The sequence below is a fragment of the Protopterus annectens genome, chromosome 3.part0, assembly GCF_019279795.1.
Source record: "Protopterus annectens isolate FY-2018-M chromosome 3.part0, PAN1.0, whole genome shotgun sequence".
In the NCBI taxonomy this organism is placed as follows: Eukaryota; Metazoa; Chordata; order Ceratodontiformes; family Protopteridae; genus Protopterus; species Protopterus annectens.
The window spans coordinates 1,585,360,380-1,585,378,049 of NC_056731.1; the positions used below are offsets into that span (position 1 = coordinate 1,585,360,380).

The following is a 17,670-nucleotide window of genomic DNA, read 5'->3' on the forward strand; positions in this document are numbered from 1 at the left end:
ATTATGCTCAATTCTGTAATGGAGAAATTTGTAAGTAAGGAGTTCTGTTTTGATACCCAGATGATAACTCTGGGTGGCCCTGTTGAGACACCTCTTGGTGGCAGCTCTCAGGTGGCTGCTTTCATGCTTGTAGTCCTTCAGGGGTGATTGTAAACTTGTGTATGCCCTTTCTGATCCCTTCCTAGAGAATTGCTTTCATAGACATGAAGCTAAGCACCTTTCAGTGTTAATTATTTCTGATAGCAGGGAGAGCTTAGGAGCTTATGCTCTTGGCAGTCTGGTTGAGGATGGATGCAGGTGAGAATGAGAAAGCTTGCAACATCCTCCTCTTTGTGGGATAGATCTGTTGCAGTCATTACAATGCCTGTCACACATGTGACCATATGGGTGCTGCAGTGGACTGTGAGATGTTAGAGGATGTAGAGATGTAATTTGCTGACAGTTCTTCTGTTTGTATTAGCTCCTTTTTCCAAGATCTGGTGTTTGGAGGGGATAATAGTTGCTGCATATCTGTTTAAATTGTGCAACTGTATTTTAGTCTTAATGAATTAAATCCTTACCTCTGTTCTGATCTCTGTCTCCTTTTTGTGTCTCTGCTTTTTCTGTTCAATTTACTTGTAGCTGCACTTGAAAAACACTAGCATAGCCTAGGTTCAGGGTCTGCTGAATCTAGTACTGTTTGTGACCTTTGGAACTTGTAGTACAGTTAATCTTTTGTCTAGAGAGGCCTAGCTGTGCTTTGTGGTAGGGGGGGGTTTCAATTTAGTCTGATCTAGGTAGAGTTACAGGCTCTGGATAATTTGAACTTTGGCTGGTTCCTGTTTCTCTGCCTTAAATAGCCAGTGTTTAAACCTGTTTGTGCTTGTTTGCTCAAAGCTGCAGTGAGTTCGGCCTTCTGCCCTTGCTCTGCTGTTTTCCAAAAACCTGCTTTGAGACTACAAAAGATAAGTGCTTATTTTCAACTGTTTTCTGCACTTCTGATTAACTAAAACAATATTTGCTGCATATCTGTTTAAACTGTGCAACTGTATTTTAGGCTTAGTGAATTGAGTCCTCATCTCTGTTCTGATCTTGTCTCCCCACCCGTCCACCTGTTGTTGTGGTCTTAAAGCTTGGTGGCTTTTCAGTTGCCCACCTGTGCTATACATTTCATATTGGACACTCCTCCCAGTCCCATTGCATCAGCTCATTCTACTAAGTACAGTGAGATCAGTTGTGAAGGCCCACCCACTGCATCAGCTCATTCTACTGAGTACAGTGAGATCAGTTGCGAAGGCCCACCCACTGCATCAGCTCATTCTACTGAGTACAGTGAGATCAGTTTTGAAGGCCCACCCCTTTAGCTTAACCTTGAATTATCTTCTGTTTCCTCTCTCCACTTAAAAAATGTGTGCATCTTCCTACTTCATGTTGTTGCTTGTGCTTAGGTGTTCAGTTGCGTTTATTCTACTCCATTTGTTACTGCTTTCTGGTAGCCTGATTAAATTGTTCTGCATCTACCCTGTGCTTCATTTCAAAGCTGCTGAGAGAATATACAAAACTAAATGCCATTTTTCAATTTATTTTGACTTGTACTGCACTTGCATTTGATTAACTGTGCTGTTTTATTAACTTGCATTACATCTGCACTGTGTTTTTTCACTGTTTTACTGTTAAATTGTTCTGCTGTTATATTTATATGTATATCTCTTCTCCTGTGTTAAATAACCTAAACAGAGTTAAATATCTGTAGCGTAGCCTGATTACAGATTTTGCTGTATCCAGATCTGTTTGTGTGATTCCTGGTGTTTTCAACTACGCCATCTTGTGTTGGCTGGAGCCTACCTGCACTTAGTGGGAGTAAATTAACTGGCTGGAACTAGTATGGCATATAGGGTGTTTAAGAGCTCAGGGACAAGGGTGGATTGGTCAATTCCAGTATTTCTATTTTACTTTTATTTTTGTGGTATTAAGCTCCGTGTTTGCTTGGGTTTGTACTTGTTTGTGTATCGCACACCGCTGCAGCTCTGTTTTAACCCTTTGCGAGGTATCTCAGTTGCATTTTTTCTCTTCTGGCACTCCTATGTAAGTGAGGCCCTCCCTTGCAGCTACTGTATTGATTTTATCCAGCCCTACTCACACGTATAAATAGTCTCTACAGAGATAGTACCCAGTCTACTATCCCTGACCTCTCTTCCGTAGATTCTGACAACCATGGATGGACAATTTCCTATGGTTTCTCCTGCTAGTCTGATTGATATGGGCATGCCTGCCTCATATACATGGACAACCGTCTACTACTACCACCTAGGAACACAATATGTGAGAGATGCAATTACATTAAGAACCTTGAATCCTTGCTCTGTCTCAATTACAAGACAATACGTCTGGCACTGAGAAGGTTGTCTCCACAAACACTACAAACCCCACACCTCTAACACCACCCACACTTGTACAACACACTCCCACATACGCGAAGGTTCTCAACAAAAACCTGCATAAACAAGAGACCTCAGAGGCAAAAACACACATGCACATCACAGCCCACAACACCAAGCAACACAGATAGTTCACATGCCTGTGTCTCACAGCCTATAAGGCCCAGCCACAAACCCAACATACTAGTCATAGGAGACTCTATTGTGAGACACACAGATGTGCCCCTCACCTGGCTAGATAAGAAAGTCACGGTATGTTGCTTGTCAGATGCTAGAATCCACCATATCACACACTCACTCAAGTCTCTCAACAGGTACTGTTATGACTTTGTCGTAGTCCATGTTGGTGTGAATGACTTGAGACTTGTATCTCTGGGTTGTATGAAGAGAGACATGATTGAGCTCTCTGAGTATGTGTCCCATGCAGGTACAGCCTTAAGCAGCATCCTGCCATTACCCAGAATGATGCCTCAGTGCAAACAGAAAATGATTGATTTTAACAATTGGCTTAGTTTTTGGTGTCATTCCAAGGGAATCCAATACCTGACAGCCAGGGAGGACCTGATTGACAGACCACAATGCTTTGCCAGAGATGGCCTTCATCTGTCACCCCTAGGCTTCAGGCTTCTGGCAAAGCTCTTGCCTCCCCCATAGTACCTTTTTTTAGGCAAGGTCATGAGGACAAAATTACTAATGTGAAAAATTCTAAATGAAATGTAAAGGTCATGCTGCTACATGGCAGGAGTCTTAGCATGAAACTGCATTCATTGCAAGTATTCCTCACCCTGGAAGATGCTGACATTTGTGCAGTCACTGAAACCTGGTTCAAAGTTGCGTAGAGCACCCCAGCCTTACCAGTTTACTTGTCTTATCAGTTTACTTGTCTTATCATACTTTCAGACCCCAAATGGAGGGCTGCAAAGCCAAAGGAGGGCGGAGTTTCAGTATTTATCAATGACATACAGACCTCCAGGCTGGTCAAACAGTATGACACATAGGAGACGCTCCAGATGCAGTTAACTGTTGACAAAACACTTCTTCAAATCATAGCTGGCTACAGACCCCCCCAACCATGCCACAGGATGCCCACTCCACCTGTATGGACTTACTTGAATCCATCAAGATTCAGCCCTCTACCCTGATCCTGGGCGACTTTAACTACCCAACCATAGAGTGGAAGCCAGTGCATTGGATTAGCTGGTCAAAACCCCCATGAGAGATGAAAATATCTTGGACCTGGTAATAACCAACATGAGTAGCCACTGTAGCACCCCTATAGTGTCATCCTCCTTGGCAAGATCTGACCATAAAGCATTCACTTTCAGAGTCACCATCTTCCCTGCCCCCCCCCGCACACACACACACACACACTAGGGTCAGACAAAAATACTTTTCCAAAACTGACTACAACCTCCTGAGAGCAGGTAGTATAAGCAACTTCACAGCCACTGTCCCTTCAGTTGGAAGTAGCACTAATGTCCAAGCCTACACCAAAAAACGATATAAGCACCTACATAGCTGCAAGGACTCAGCAATACCTGACAGGACCAAATCATCTTCCTCAAGGAAGAGTAAACCTGTCTGGTAGGCAGCAGCAGTAAACAAACTCTATAATAAAAGGAAAGAAATGCTGTCCAGGGCCAAGAAGGAGCAGGTGCCAAGTTGGAAGCAATTTCTCCTTTGTCTTAACAAGCAAATAAGGTTAATGGTGAAATCCTCTAAGGCTAACTTCGAGTCCAAGTTGGCCACATCCACTAAGGACAATCACAAGGCCTTCTTCATATACATCCACAGTCTCAAAGGTGACACCAAATCTGCTCTGAACTGATGGTCAAGAACACTACATACACAGACACAGTAGATATAGCCAACCTGCTGGCAGACAGGTTCAGTGAAAACTTCACCCCTCCTGTCCCCACCATCAGTAAACTAGGACATCCCCAGCACCTGTCCCCCTCCCCTCATCACCAGGAAGCAGGTTTTAATGCCCCCTGAAAGGCAAAACATACAGCCTCTATGGGACCTGACAACATCCCTGGCTGCATCCTACATGAACTCAGGCATGAGCTTGTCAGCACCATTAGGCACAGTTTTCAACCAAAGCCTGAGCACCGGCTTTGTCCCAGCCAAATGGAGGACAGCCACCATCATCTCTCTACACAAAGGTGGAGCATCCACCGACTCCAGCAGTTCTAGGCCCATCAGTCTAACTAGCCTGGTCTGCAAGGCCATGATGCAGATGACTGCAAACTGGGTGCTGTCTTAAATTCCCCTAGTGATGTGAACATCCTCCAAGAGGGCCTTACCAAAATTAATGACTGGTGCCAGAAGCATGACCTCAAACTGAATGCCAAGAAATGCATCATTATCCTCTTTGGGGAAAATGGCGCTCCACTAATCACATTGATAACAATGTGCTCAGCATGCAATCATTCGTGAGGGACTTGGGCACCCAGGTTCATAGCAAACTGACTTTTGACCACCATGTTGCCTCAACCTGGTCCTTGACATTAATAGAACTTGTTATCGGGATAGATTTGTGTCCCAAAGACTCCCCAATCTGTGGAATAGGCTCCCTCTCCATGTCGAGCAGAGTACCTCACTAGCCCTCTTTAAGAGGAACCTGGACAACTGGATGGGAAACAGAAAATACACCCCTGGGATCACACCTGTGTCCCTGCTGGACAGGGGAAACAGCTGCTGAATTTGTGGGAACATGGGTGAAATTCTTTGCTAGGCTATAAGGGCCTCTGTGCCAATAGCCTAGTATCATCCTATGAACCTATCTGAAATTCTTTCTTTCCTTCAGCAACATTTGTTCCAGGTCCCGATGATGTAAACTTTGGTAGCAGGTTGGTGAAATTATCTCGGGTCTTGTATAGCTTAACTGATCTAACAGTAAGGAGAGCTGCATGAATGAGCTGCATCTTCTGGATTTAAATGCTCTGGAGTTAAAGCTGCTTCTGCAGTCTGTCACTGTGGTTCCTGAGCAAGCAATGTGTAGTCATAACCAGTGTGCATAGTGGCTGTGCAGGTTTGTCAGTGGGCAGTAGACAAGACGCATCATTGTCACAATATTTCCCTTCCTAGTCATAATGAATGTACTGGCAGACTCCTGGAACTGGATTTCTAAGACTTATTCTAGCCATTCCCAATGATTCTCTACCTAATCACAAAATTTTGTTGGTTGAGAAGGGTGTAATTTCAGGCTGTTGTCCCCTGGAGGTTCAGAACCCCACTGTACAAGCTGAGGATTGTCATACACAGGTGTGCTGTGACAGCCACCTCTGCTGCATGGCTGGTTCCTATTGTTAACCCTATAATCCCACTAGTTCTTTCTGTTGGCATGTCAAAGGTAATTGAAACTCCCAGGAAGCCTTCTCTTCATTTGGGTAGAGTTGTATCCAGTACTTCCTTAGTCAGTCAGTATGCTTGTGATCCTAGCTTATTTCAAGCACTCGTATGGCTTAGATTTCAGTTCTATGTTCAGAGGTGTATCTTTCAACAATTTCTGCACATTGACATTTTGGGAGGCTGGACTGTAGTCAAACATTAATTGAGTAATTAATTTCTCAAAGGAGCTCTGCATCTCTGTCCCCCTGTGAAGAAAACCTCCCCGCCTCTGTCTTTGGAGTTGAACTTACTGATTAATAGGCTTGCCCATACTACATTTGAATGCACTGATTCAGTTGCTTTGAAGTTTGCCTCTTGGAAAATACTCTGATTACAGGATCTTAGAGTTTCAAGTTCTTATCTATAGGGCACCATTTGTGGTGTTTCACAAGTTTAGGGTATTTTATGAGGACCAGCCACGTTCCATCCTAAACGTGGTGTCAGTACCGTCCTTAAAGCAGTCCTTCCATCTGCTGATGTATTTTGTAGCAATAGAAACTAGGAAGAATCTGTGTAATGCTTTTGAAGGTGTGGTTGCATTCTGTAGTAGTGTTGATGCCAATGGCCAAATAGTTCATACAGATGAAAATAAGTTTTACTGTCCCTGTACTTGCCAACCATTAACCCTTCCAGATAGTCAGTTAGTCCTTGTCCCATTCATCCTTCTTCTTGGTGTATTGATTGTTGTATTCTAGCATCACTCTTGGGGAAAGTTCTGCTTTTCATTCAAGGTGTTTGCCTTTTAGTACTGTACAATCTGGTGGCTTTTGGCACAGGGTGAAAGACCCAGGCAGTGAAAGAGCTGTCATCAAGGCACTACAAAGGCCTAATTTTATATTGATCCTAATTCACCACTTCTTGTGGCCTTGACATGAACACTGCCAAAAGGGGCACAGAATGCCAACCCGTGGTGCATTCACACTTTCTCTTATTAAGACTATATTGCACATATATGGCTTATGTTCAGTCCTATGCTATGACCCTGTATACTGCTCTTTTTTATCCTGCCTGTTATAGAGGTCAGTGCAGCAATTAGTAGGATCTCCTTGAGCTGAGCATCATCCCCATACTTTCATCCCCCCTTTGTTGGCTTTTCAAATGTTTTGGAACTTTGGTTAGATTGCTACGAAACTTCAGTGAAAGTACTAGAAATAATTGGGGCCCAGGAAATCACAAACTATTACAGGTCTGGGGACTTTGCTTACTTAAATTTGAGTGAACTCCCGAACTGAGGCTAGAACCATCTGCTGCAGCCCACAGAAGTTTGTGTTTCCTTTCATGGTCTGTATATTGACAGGTATAAGTTCATTTGTTCATCCAACAGACTAATGTTGTTTCCCTTAAAGGAGGATTGTGCTTACATCTGTCTGTATTCATATATATATATATATATATATATATATATATATATATATATATATATATAGCTGCCATTCAGTTTGTCAAGTAGCCAGTTGGTAAGTGTATTAGGTTGAATATTTTTGGGTCGTGTAGTGTGCGCAGTATGTGTACGTTTGTGTGTTGTTTGCTGGTGGTTGTGGTCCTTTACTGGTAGTGTCTTATAAGGATATATGCCCTTTAGCCTGAATTTGTGTAACAGTGGAATACATGTATATTAAGTTAGGAGAGTGCTGTCTACAAAGAATGCTGAAGAGTATAACATTCTGCTGTTGACAATACTATTGTGTGGTTTTGAATGTATGTGATGTTTCAGTCTGTGGATATGGTGTTTACTAGTCTGTAGTGTGTATTTGTTTGAATCGGTGCCAATTGAGTGTGTCAGGTTTTTAGTGGGATGTCTATTCATGTATTTTATTCTGACAGCTTGTCGTGCATTTACTTTTTAGTGTGATGTTTCAGTGTATACTCATACATATATATGTATGTACATATATATGTATGAGTATACATATATATGTATGTACATATATGACTAAAACACTTCTTAATATAAAAGAACGACGAGGGAGCCAGTAGCTAAACTTTATCAAACAACAGTAAGATGAAAACCACAGTATATATACCTAATATATATATATATGTATGTATGTGTCTGTGTGTGTGTATATATATATATATATATATAGATATAGATATAGATATATATATATATATATATATATATATATATATATATATATATATATATAGATAGATAGATAGCGCCTCTCTCTCTCTGAGTTTCATTTGCCATCGGACTTTTTTTTTTCTTAGAGCCAGTTATAAATTTAGACTGTGGGGATTACTAGGATAAAACCTTATGACTCTAACAACCTCTTCCTGAACATTATGAAATACTCATTCATAACAGTCACGATTATATTGTTTTGAATAATATAGTCCTGCTTGCTATTCTTCGGCAATTGGCATTACAAAGCATTGTGGAAGAGGATGCAATCATAAATGGTATGGTGTGTCTGTATGAAAAAGTGAATATATGAACTCTCTGGTGGGTTTTAAAACAGTTATATAAAGCACTACTAAACGAACAAAAAAAACACACAAAATTCAGCTCCACTAGTTTATTCAAGTTTCAGCAATCTGGTACATCGGCCTTTTGCCTTCAGGGATCTTTGGCATACCTCTAGACCTGACAACATCAAAAATCTTGACAAGGTCCATGAAAAATAGGTACAAATCTGTACGCTGATTAACATCTAATTTGCGTACATAATTATGTAACCCCACCCACTCCAATGGAAATGTGGGATACCAACTTTCAAATGCAAACTGAAGAACAGACGACCAAAATATGGCACCAGTGTCCCCCTGCAGCCATTGCAATGTCCCATTACCTGGCAGTTTCTCCCCATTTACCATAAACACTGTGTGCATACTGCTTTACTTTTTTCTACAATGATTTTTTGTATTTTATTTTTACATTTTGCAGTACAACAATGCACAAACACTAGCAGACATCTCCTAAATAAAGCAATACTGTCTCACAATGAAAATAGACTTAGCATTAAAACGTCTCTGCCCTTGAAACTCATATTCATTGAAATAGCATTGAAACCCACACACTACATCCAAAGAAAATGCATCTAACCAGTGGTAGATAAAGATTACCTTTGGGCTGTTTTCAAATCATTGGCCCCTTGCACACAAAACAAGAAACATGCATGTATTATTTTCTTTGATACTCCTTCCTGACTTTATTAAGTTATATTCCTTATATAATACAGCACACGTGTTAGAGCGCATTTTAAATTTGTTTGAACATTTTTCCAGTAGGCTGTACTGTAGGCAGTGAAACAAAATGCATGAACCAATAATAACAAAACTGCCCAATTCAGAACATTTCCATCATAAAAATCTACTTCCACACCCACACTGTAAATAGAATGTCAGTAGTGTAAGCTATAGGCATCTTGCACAGCTTCTCGCACTTATTTTTAACTTCATTTTTTGGGGGAGGGGACAAAAGGTCAAAAAACAGTGACACATTTTAAATATTGCTTGTATAATTTTGGAAAGTTGCTAGAATAAAATGTGTTACCACCATGCATGTCACTGGCAAGTCTTGAACCCAGGACACTATGCACTACAGTCAGAGCAACATACCACTATGCCAAATCAGCAGTTTCCTGAAAAAAAGGAAGACTGAACCTTAATGACTATCATTTAGTGAATTCAGTTCTCACTTCTCACCATAGCTGTCAACTCTTTGCACAAAAAACCTGGACAAACAACAGAGCCAGTAATGAGGGAATACAAATTCTGTTCACCTCTCACCATAGGCTTAGCTCTCAACACAAAAAAATCTAGACAAAGCTTAGAAATGGTGGTGGCTAGGGACTTTAGGCTCTTTTTACCCTGTACCAAAGGTACAGGGTTTGAGCCTGAATACCTCTAGCTACCAGGTGTATTACACACACACACACACACACACACACACACACACACACGCACACACACACACGTCCATACCTGTTCCTCCACTTCACTTGATTCTGCTGCTAATAAATCCAAATTTCCTGCTCTCTTGACCGCTGCTGCTAATAAATCCAAAACACAACATTTCCTGCTCGCTCTTGACTGCTGCTGCTAATAAATCCAAAACGAGTGCTCGCATTTGCAGCCGGAAATGACGTGAGCTCAAGGAGCTCAATTCCGACTGGCTGAAAACCCTGACAGAGTTGACGTGATCGCGCACGTTATGACATCAGCTCCGACAGTGCAATAAAAAAAAAATTGGAAATGAAGGGGTGCCACTTGGGAGTCGTGGAACCCCTTCATTTGGACCCACAAACTTGGTAAAAACCGAGTAATTCAGTATGGTTGAGAGGTATGATCTTTGCATGTTTTTTTTTTTTGTTGCTTTAAAAGTTATCCTGTGGCTGTCAGGACCTCCTGGTCTGGTAGGAATTCCATTTATACAAGAGTGTGATGCTCCTTAGATTAAAATGCAGGAAATGTTTCCATCAGTTGGTAATGTATATTGTATATGAAACTTGCTCTTTGAGAATTACCTCTTTGAATATTAACACATTGTTAGACAATTTAATGAGTTAAATATATTTTTAATTTGTTCATAGGCTTTTATCACCTTTCTCTGCTTGTATGGCATGGTTTGGTATGCAGAAAAGTATGAACATCGGGAAAAGGTAAGCAAACCAATAAAATGGTAGGACATCTGTCTGTAAAAACTGTGAATGTTGCATGCTTTTCTTGAGTTTTGCTAAGAAGGAACTACACTGTATATGAAAGCCTTAGAATGAACACTGACTGCATACAGCGTGGAAAGAGTAAAGAAAATATACAGCTTTATGAAAAGAACAGTGTAAAAGGACAGATTAGTCAGACATTTCTTAAAGGAACAATTTCGAATAACAATTTCATTTTAAAAGTAAGTAGCTCGTTTAGAATTACTGTGAAACCGTTGCAGTTTTATGTCTTCCTGCAAGGATCAAGAGCTTAGGCTAGCTTGGCAAACTCATTAATATTGGTTATATTTTGTTTACCCCCCCCCCCCTTCAATGTAGACCTGTAGGGCACATTATTTAATTACTGCTAAAATGCATTACATCAGTTACAGTGGTACTGTTCTCTTGTTAATATGCTTCTTGTTTAGCAGCCGTTGTACAACCATGTTTAACCAGTGGAATCATCTGTAAGCTCTAGTTGTGCTGTTCAGCCAGAAGGTTTTGTAGCTGTGCTTCTACTGTAAATGGCTCCTTCCGCTGGTAGAAAGAACTGGTCTGAGTTTTATTTTTATGTAATTTAGTTAACTGGCCAAGACTTCGGCACTAAAGCCTCTTTTAGTCAAGGTTAACCCAGGTAGCATTGATCTGTTTAAGTGACTTGCTGATAGCTGTATAGTGTTTGAGGGTTTACTAATAAACTTTGAAGTACAGTACAGAGGCCTTCAGCAGCTCTAGCCTTACCCTTCCCTCTGCTAACAGATTTTCAAACCCACAGCTAAGTCAGGAACCAATTGATATGGTTTTTGATTTTCATTTAGAATAGATCATTGTTGCAGTAGTCCTTGCTACCAAGAACTTAGCTGCTAGGTGTTCCCATATGTATAGCCTGATATCTAGAGCTCAGCATCCTTCCCTCTTTGCATCACATAAGCAAAGCCCCTGACACATCCAAGGGTGCCGGTACAAAAAGCAAAGCCAGCTATGCTGTTTTAGAACTTTTTTGCACCATGTTGTCCATGTTGAGTTCTGTTTGTTCTCATCGTGCCTTGTCAACCAACTTCAGAGCTTCTGAGCAGATAAGTACCCCAGTGTGGAACTTTTCTTTTTCCCTATTTAATGGGGTACAGCTGATGCAATGCTGTTGTATTTTCTTTTTAGTTATTTATGCTTAAGAAAGGGAGAGGGTTGTTATAGTAGACAAATTTCCTGTAAAGATTAACACTGCTGCTGCAGATTCTGCCTAACAGATCACAGCATAAAAAACTGTTACATCTGCCAGGGCTTTTACCCTCGGAACTGTAAGGCGTAGGTTCCGTTACTTATTCAGATACCTGGAGTGGAGGAGACTAGAAGCTTTTGTCCAGTCTGCCATTGTGAGAGATACTTGGTCTTCATCCTCTCATCTCCCTCTCAAAAGAAAAAAGAAGGCAGAATGGAACACCGAAGATACTTTGTGGCTCTGATCAGTCCAAGATGGCCAGTTTGTGTGAGGCACTTTCTCAGACCTGGCTTGGACCTACTTTTCAGTTCTTTGTTGATGGTGCTGTGGAGGCTGCCATGGCTTTGGAACCAGACATGTCTATCCAGACCAGTCCTTTGCAAGGACATTTTTTTAGACACCTGAACACTGGTGGTAATTAGGAGTCCCACTTTGTCATATACGAGGGGGATGGCAAGATTTCAACTATTTGTGGGAGGAAGGAGGTTTGGTGTGGACTATTGACCTTCCTGCACAGAGATGAGGATTTCCAGACTAGATTTCCATGCAGAAATTATCCAACAAATGATTTATTTCTCTTCCCCCTGCCTCCTAGCAGTTGCTTTCTGATGGGTCTTTCACTCCATCTCCGGTCCTCCGAACAATGATTCAGCCTGGTCCAGGCCCTTTTAAAATTTGTATAGGCCCTGCAAGCAGGCAGTGAACCTTCAGTGTCAGAAGTTCCTTCTTATAAAAGGAAGCGGTACCACTTTCCATCAAAGGTTGATGATGACTTAGAGGAAGGTGACGTAGAGGAGCTGGATTATTCCTCTTGGATGTCTTCCCCTTTGAATTATGATTCAGACACTGAGGATACTGTGTTCGTTGATTCCCCATATGGGGAGATCTGCTTTGGAGATATCCTTAAAAAATGAAGGATTTGTTCCAGTGGGAGGAAAAAGAACTTTTTTAGGTCCAGAAACGATATTTTGACCTATCGTTTCTGAATGTCACTAAACCAGTCGCCATTCCTCCTGTTTAGCAGCTTTAGAACTGTCTCTTTACCACAGATCAGTCTGACCTTGTCCACTGCACCTAAGAAACCAAATAAGTTTGATAGGGCAAGACTTCCCTGACTGTCTTCTTAGTAGTTCAGTGATAGATTCAGCTATTGTATCCTTTGATCCAGAAGAAGGGTGTAAGTTGGTTCTTGCTCCTGACACCCTTCCGAAAGACCAGGAATGTAGACCTTGAATAGACTTGGGAAGAAAGTCTGCATTCTGCAGTTAGTCTTCAGAGTTATGGCTACTAGCAGATATCAGTTCCACGTAACTCTCCTGGGCCACATGGGAGACATTTGGATTATTATTGTTGCTTATGATATACAGGACTGATAACATTATTTACATAATCAGAAGTCGGAGAAAACCTGTTAACATCAGAACCCATGTGTGTGTTCGCATAACAAAACAGCTCTCATGGCCTCTGCAGATTTTATTTACTATCATGGGAGTAACACTTTGCCAACTTTTGTGGTACGTATGAAGAATTGCATTTTCCAGTTTTTAGATAAGCATTGTTAGAAGCAGTTCTTCATGTTCCTAGTGGTGAATAGTGGAGAGAAGAGAGGCAGCAAATTTGTGGTTTAGTTGAAGAAACTCTAGCATGAAAAAAGTCATGAAAACTACTTAAAGGTCATTGGATATAGTGGGGAGTGGAGAAGTGAAAAATTGTCAAGTAGTTAGCAATGCTGAAGGAGAGAAGTCATTGGTATTGGACTACTTTCCCCCTTCATGGTTCTTTAAAAGAAATGACAGTCTGCAGGTATACTGTTGAAGGTATACAGCATGTGGCCTTGAATTCAAACAGGGTCCCAGAAAATTGGAAGAGGTTTTGGCCAGCATCAGAAAAGCCAATTTTGTTGAACTGCAGTGCAGTGGACTTTGGAAATTCTTAGATTTTAAAGTCAATTTGGAAATATGTTTTTCATAAAATCTTTTAGGGAGCCAGTTTAGTAGAGTGACACAGTGTAGTACCACTGCAAAGAGATGGCTAGCTGAAACAAGAAATTATGCAGATCTCTATGATAAACATCTGTACTATGACAGCCAGTAGAATGGATCCTGAGGATTAATCTGCATTGTGCCTAATTACAGACAGACTATTGGACACAAACCAGCATAGGTTCACTTCTGGGATATATGTCAGATGAGCTTTCTCATGACTGGGTGCCTAAAGTGAGTGGTTAATCATGATCAAGTGCCTAGAGTGAGCAGCCATCATGACTTGGTGCCTAGAGTGAGTGGTCATCATGATTGGGTGCCTAGAGTGAGTGATTGTTATGACTCCGTGCCTAAGGTTGTTGATATGAAGAGCTATTTATTGTGGTGTACCTGGACTTTTAGCAAAGTGTTTTGCTCCTCAAGTAGTTTATAACCAGACTGGGGAAATTGGGTAGATCCTAGAGATGATGTGTTGTGCGGTGGTCTGCTGTGGTTATCAAACAAGGGTACATGATTATCAAGGTACTACAGATTGATAGTGGGACCAGTACTTTTTAATTGCTATGTTTGATATATCAATTAAAAAGTACTGGTCCCACTATCAGTCTGTAGGGAAAATAAGACTAATATGTCCATGCTTGACAAGTATACACCACTGAAAAAGGGTGAGTGGGCAGCTTAAGGGCATACATATGCTGTTTGATCAAATGGGAAGTGTTAAAAATTAAACTCTTTAGTGCAAAAAAAAAAAGAAGCAGTGATGCAATGCTGGCCCAGCAGTCCAGGAGTGCCCTGTAAATTGAGAAGCAGGGTAGAAACAGGTTATACAGGGCAAGAGAGAGATCATGGTATCATAATCCTAGCCAAACCACCTGGAACTGTGTGAGATGATGGCAAAAAACAGTAAAATACTAGGCCGTATAACCTGGAAAGTGGACTCAACAGAAGCTGAGGTGAACTCCTTACTCTTCAGGGCAGAGGTGAAGTTGCCTGTGGAGAACTTTGTGATGTTCTTCAGGCCATTTAAGGAAAAATAGATAGGACTGATACTAGACTTGTGAAGAAAATGGACAACCTGAGCTGCTAAGAAGGATTGGATGTGCTGGCAGTATAATTAGTAGACAAAAGGAGGGAAAAGAATCATATAATCTGGAACACAGGAGCAATACTTGGCAAGTGATTGTGGTGACCGTAACATGTCTAGCCATATATGCCTTTAACCTGATCTTTAGATGCAGTGTTTGAGGAGAAAGAGTACCATTTGACAGTTGGAGGGCATATCATTCAGTAGAGACTTCCTCAGAGAGAGAGAGAGTAGTAGTAGACTTCCGGAGAATTCTGTAGCTGATCATTGAGCAGAGACTGACAAGAGAATCTGTGAGGTATGGAGCTTCAGCAGATGACAGACCAGCTGGGCCTGCTGTCTCCTCCTTCCATCATAGTCAAAGGTAGAAATGTGACATGTCCTCATGACCTAAAAACTTTTAGTTTTTACCCATCTCAGAAGAAAGCAAATTTATGTATACCCTCCCTATTTGGATGATCTAGATGTATTCCTATCTACCTTAATTCACTTGTATCCTCGGTTGGATGACAGCTTGACTTAAACATCTTCACGCAAAGATCTCCCACAGTAGTCTCAGAAAGTTCTCAAACTTTGCATGGCGACACAATGGGGCCGGGCCGCAAGATGATGCAAAAGAAATGGATTAGTAAGAGAACAAGCAAAAAAATGTCAATGAGTTGATGGCTTTGATTTATGCAATGCAAATATTCAAGGTAAGTTGATATCCAGAGCATTAAAAGTAGTGGCTGGCTATATGATTTGTGATGTGATGTATTAGCAAAGAATGAGAGACCCAGTCTTATCCTCTGTGCAAGTTGACCATGATGCTTGAGCCCACACCTCCAAGCTAAATACATAGTCTTGAATCAGAATTTAATGGTGGAGCAGCTAAAAGCAGATCCTCTTCCAATCTTCATGAGTAAAAACTGAACTGACAGGTTTTCCTGATGTTAGTATAAAAATGGAGATTTTCAGAGCTGGACTAGATTGTTTCAGGGGATAATTAGCACCACTACATCTTGTTGGAGGACTTTTCAGCTTGAATTTCTACAACAAACTCATTGGAGTCCAGTGGCTGTCTGAAATTGTCACTAGTAGTGTTCACTAGTTGTCCACAGATGGCTTTCATAGCATTGAGCATTGCTACATATCCAGGTCATTTGCTTGGAAATTTGTTGGCATTTCTTCTGAGATGATTGTTTATGCAGCAAATGGTCCTTTTGCCATCAAAGGTCACAGCTTTTTGTTGAAGGGTTTAGATTCTTTGATTTATTGTTGGGTCTTGCTCTTTTTGTATTCATCTATTGCGGCAAGTTTAAGGGAATACAGCTGATGGACTGCTTCAACATTCGGAGGCTTTGAAGTTGTGAGCATTGTATGTTGCTTTTACTTTGTTGGAATGGCTTCATAAACTTTAGCCCATGAGATGTGGAAGAAGTGTTGTTAGTGTCTCTGTTGAATTTTTAGAGTTTTAATGTCCCTTACAAAGATCTTGGAGTTGTCTCAATCATTTTTGAGATGCAGTGAACAAGTGGAACTTTGCAAATTCTTTGGACTTTGTTTTGTAGTCTAGTGATTTTGGACTTTCATGTGATGGTCTTGATTTTATTGCTGTCTGTGTGTATTGGTTGCTGTATTACATATTCAAACTTTTGTTAAGCTGTGACTGTCTTGCAACATTTCTTGTGAATGCAATAGCTTTTATAGTAGGAATTTTATGGACATGTGTTTATCTTTTTTATCACCTGTTTAGCATTATGAGGACTTATATGTTTTCTGCACTGTTTGTCATCTTAGAAGCAAATATTTTACAGATTTGTTTCAAATTTTTGGAAAAATCTGTTTTTTTAATTGATGCATTGTTCGATTTCTTGTTTTTAAATTCTTTGTTAAAAGAAAAACATTACACTAAACTTGAAGTTGAAATCCCAAAAGTGCAAATGCCAGCTTTCCTAACACAGCACAGGAACTATGTATACAGCTGCATAGAGGCAGATGTGCCTACCCAAAATAAGCACAGGACAAGCTCAAAAAACAAGCTGCATTGGTGGAATCCCAGCATAGATAAGTTGTATACTAAACGTAAGAAAGCCACATCCAAAAATAGAAAGTATACTGCCCAGCAAAGCAAGAACTCCCCCATCAAACTTAACCAGTTCAGAGGACTAATTAAATCTATCAAAGCCAGATTTGAGGTAAGGTAGACTCCCAGGTGAAGGACAGTCTTAAGGCATTCTTTAGCTGAGTCTTCAACCTCAAAGGCAATACACAGTATGCCAAACTAATTGCAAATGAAGCCACATATACTGTTACAAAGGATGTAGATAATCTACTGGCCAGTAAGTTCAGTTCCAGTGTTGCTCTTTTTTCCCCCAATAAACACCTCTCAAGAAATACCCTCACCATAAGTCCCCTATCACTAGGGACCAGGTCCTAAAAAAGCTGTTCAAGGCCAAAAACTCTGCATCAATAGGACCTGATAATATCCCATGTTGCCTCCTTAATAGCATGTAATAGTGACCTATCAGACCCACCAGAGTCACTGTTCAACCAGAGCTTCCAAACAGACTAAGCCAAATGGATGGAGGACTGCAACTTTTGTCCCTCTGCACAAGAGTAGGGATCGGCCACTGACTGGTGAAACTAGACCCATAAGCCTGACTAGTTTTGTATGTAAAGCCATCGAAAGACTAATCATGGCTATGACAATTGATGACATGGGTAACTTTCAGTAAGGGTAGGTCATGGCCTGCTTAAGCTGGTGGACTTTGAGAAAGTCACCAAAGCAATGGATGAGGGTAAAACAATGCATCCTGTCTGCATCGTCTTGACCGAGGCAGTTGACACACTACCCCACTCGGGCATTGTAGATAAGCTCACATAATTAGATGCAAACCCGTGTCATCTGCTGGATAGTCTGCTGGCTCACAGATGTTTCTCTGGAAGT

At 41.0% G+C, this 17,670-nt stretch overlaps 1 protein-coding gene across 1 annotated transcript in view; it reads left to right on the forward strand.

The window, feature by feature from the left end:
• Positions 1 to 17,670, forward strand: part of PTDSS1 (phosphatidylserine synthase 1) — an 811,205-nt gene that overhangs the window by 706,118 nt on the left and 87,417 nt on the right. The window contains exon 11 of the mRNA XM_044065621.1: positions 10,349 to 10,417. Coding sequence (XP_043921556.1) covers positions 10,349 to 10,417 — 69 coding nt within the window. The remainder of the gene's footprint in view (positions 1 to 10,348; positions 10,418 to 17,670) is intronic.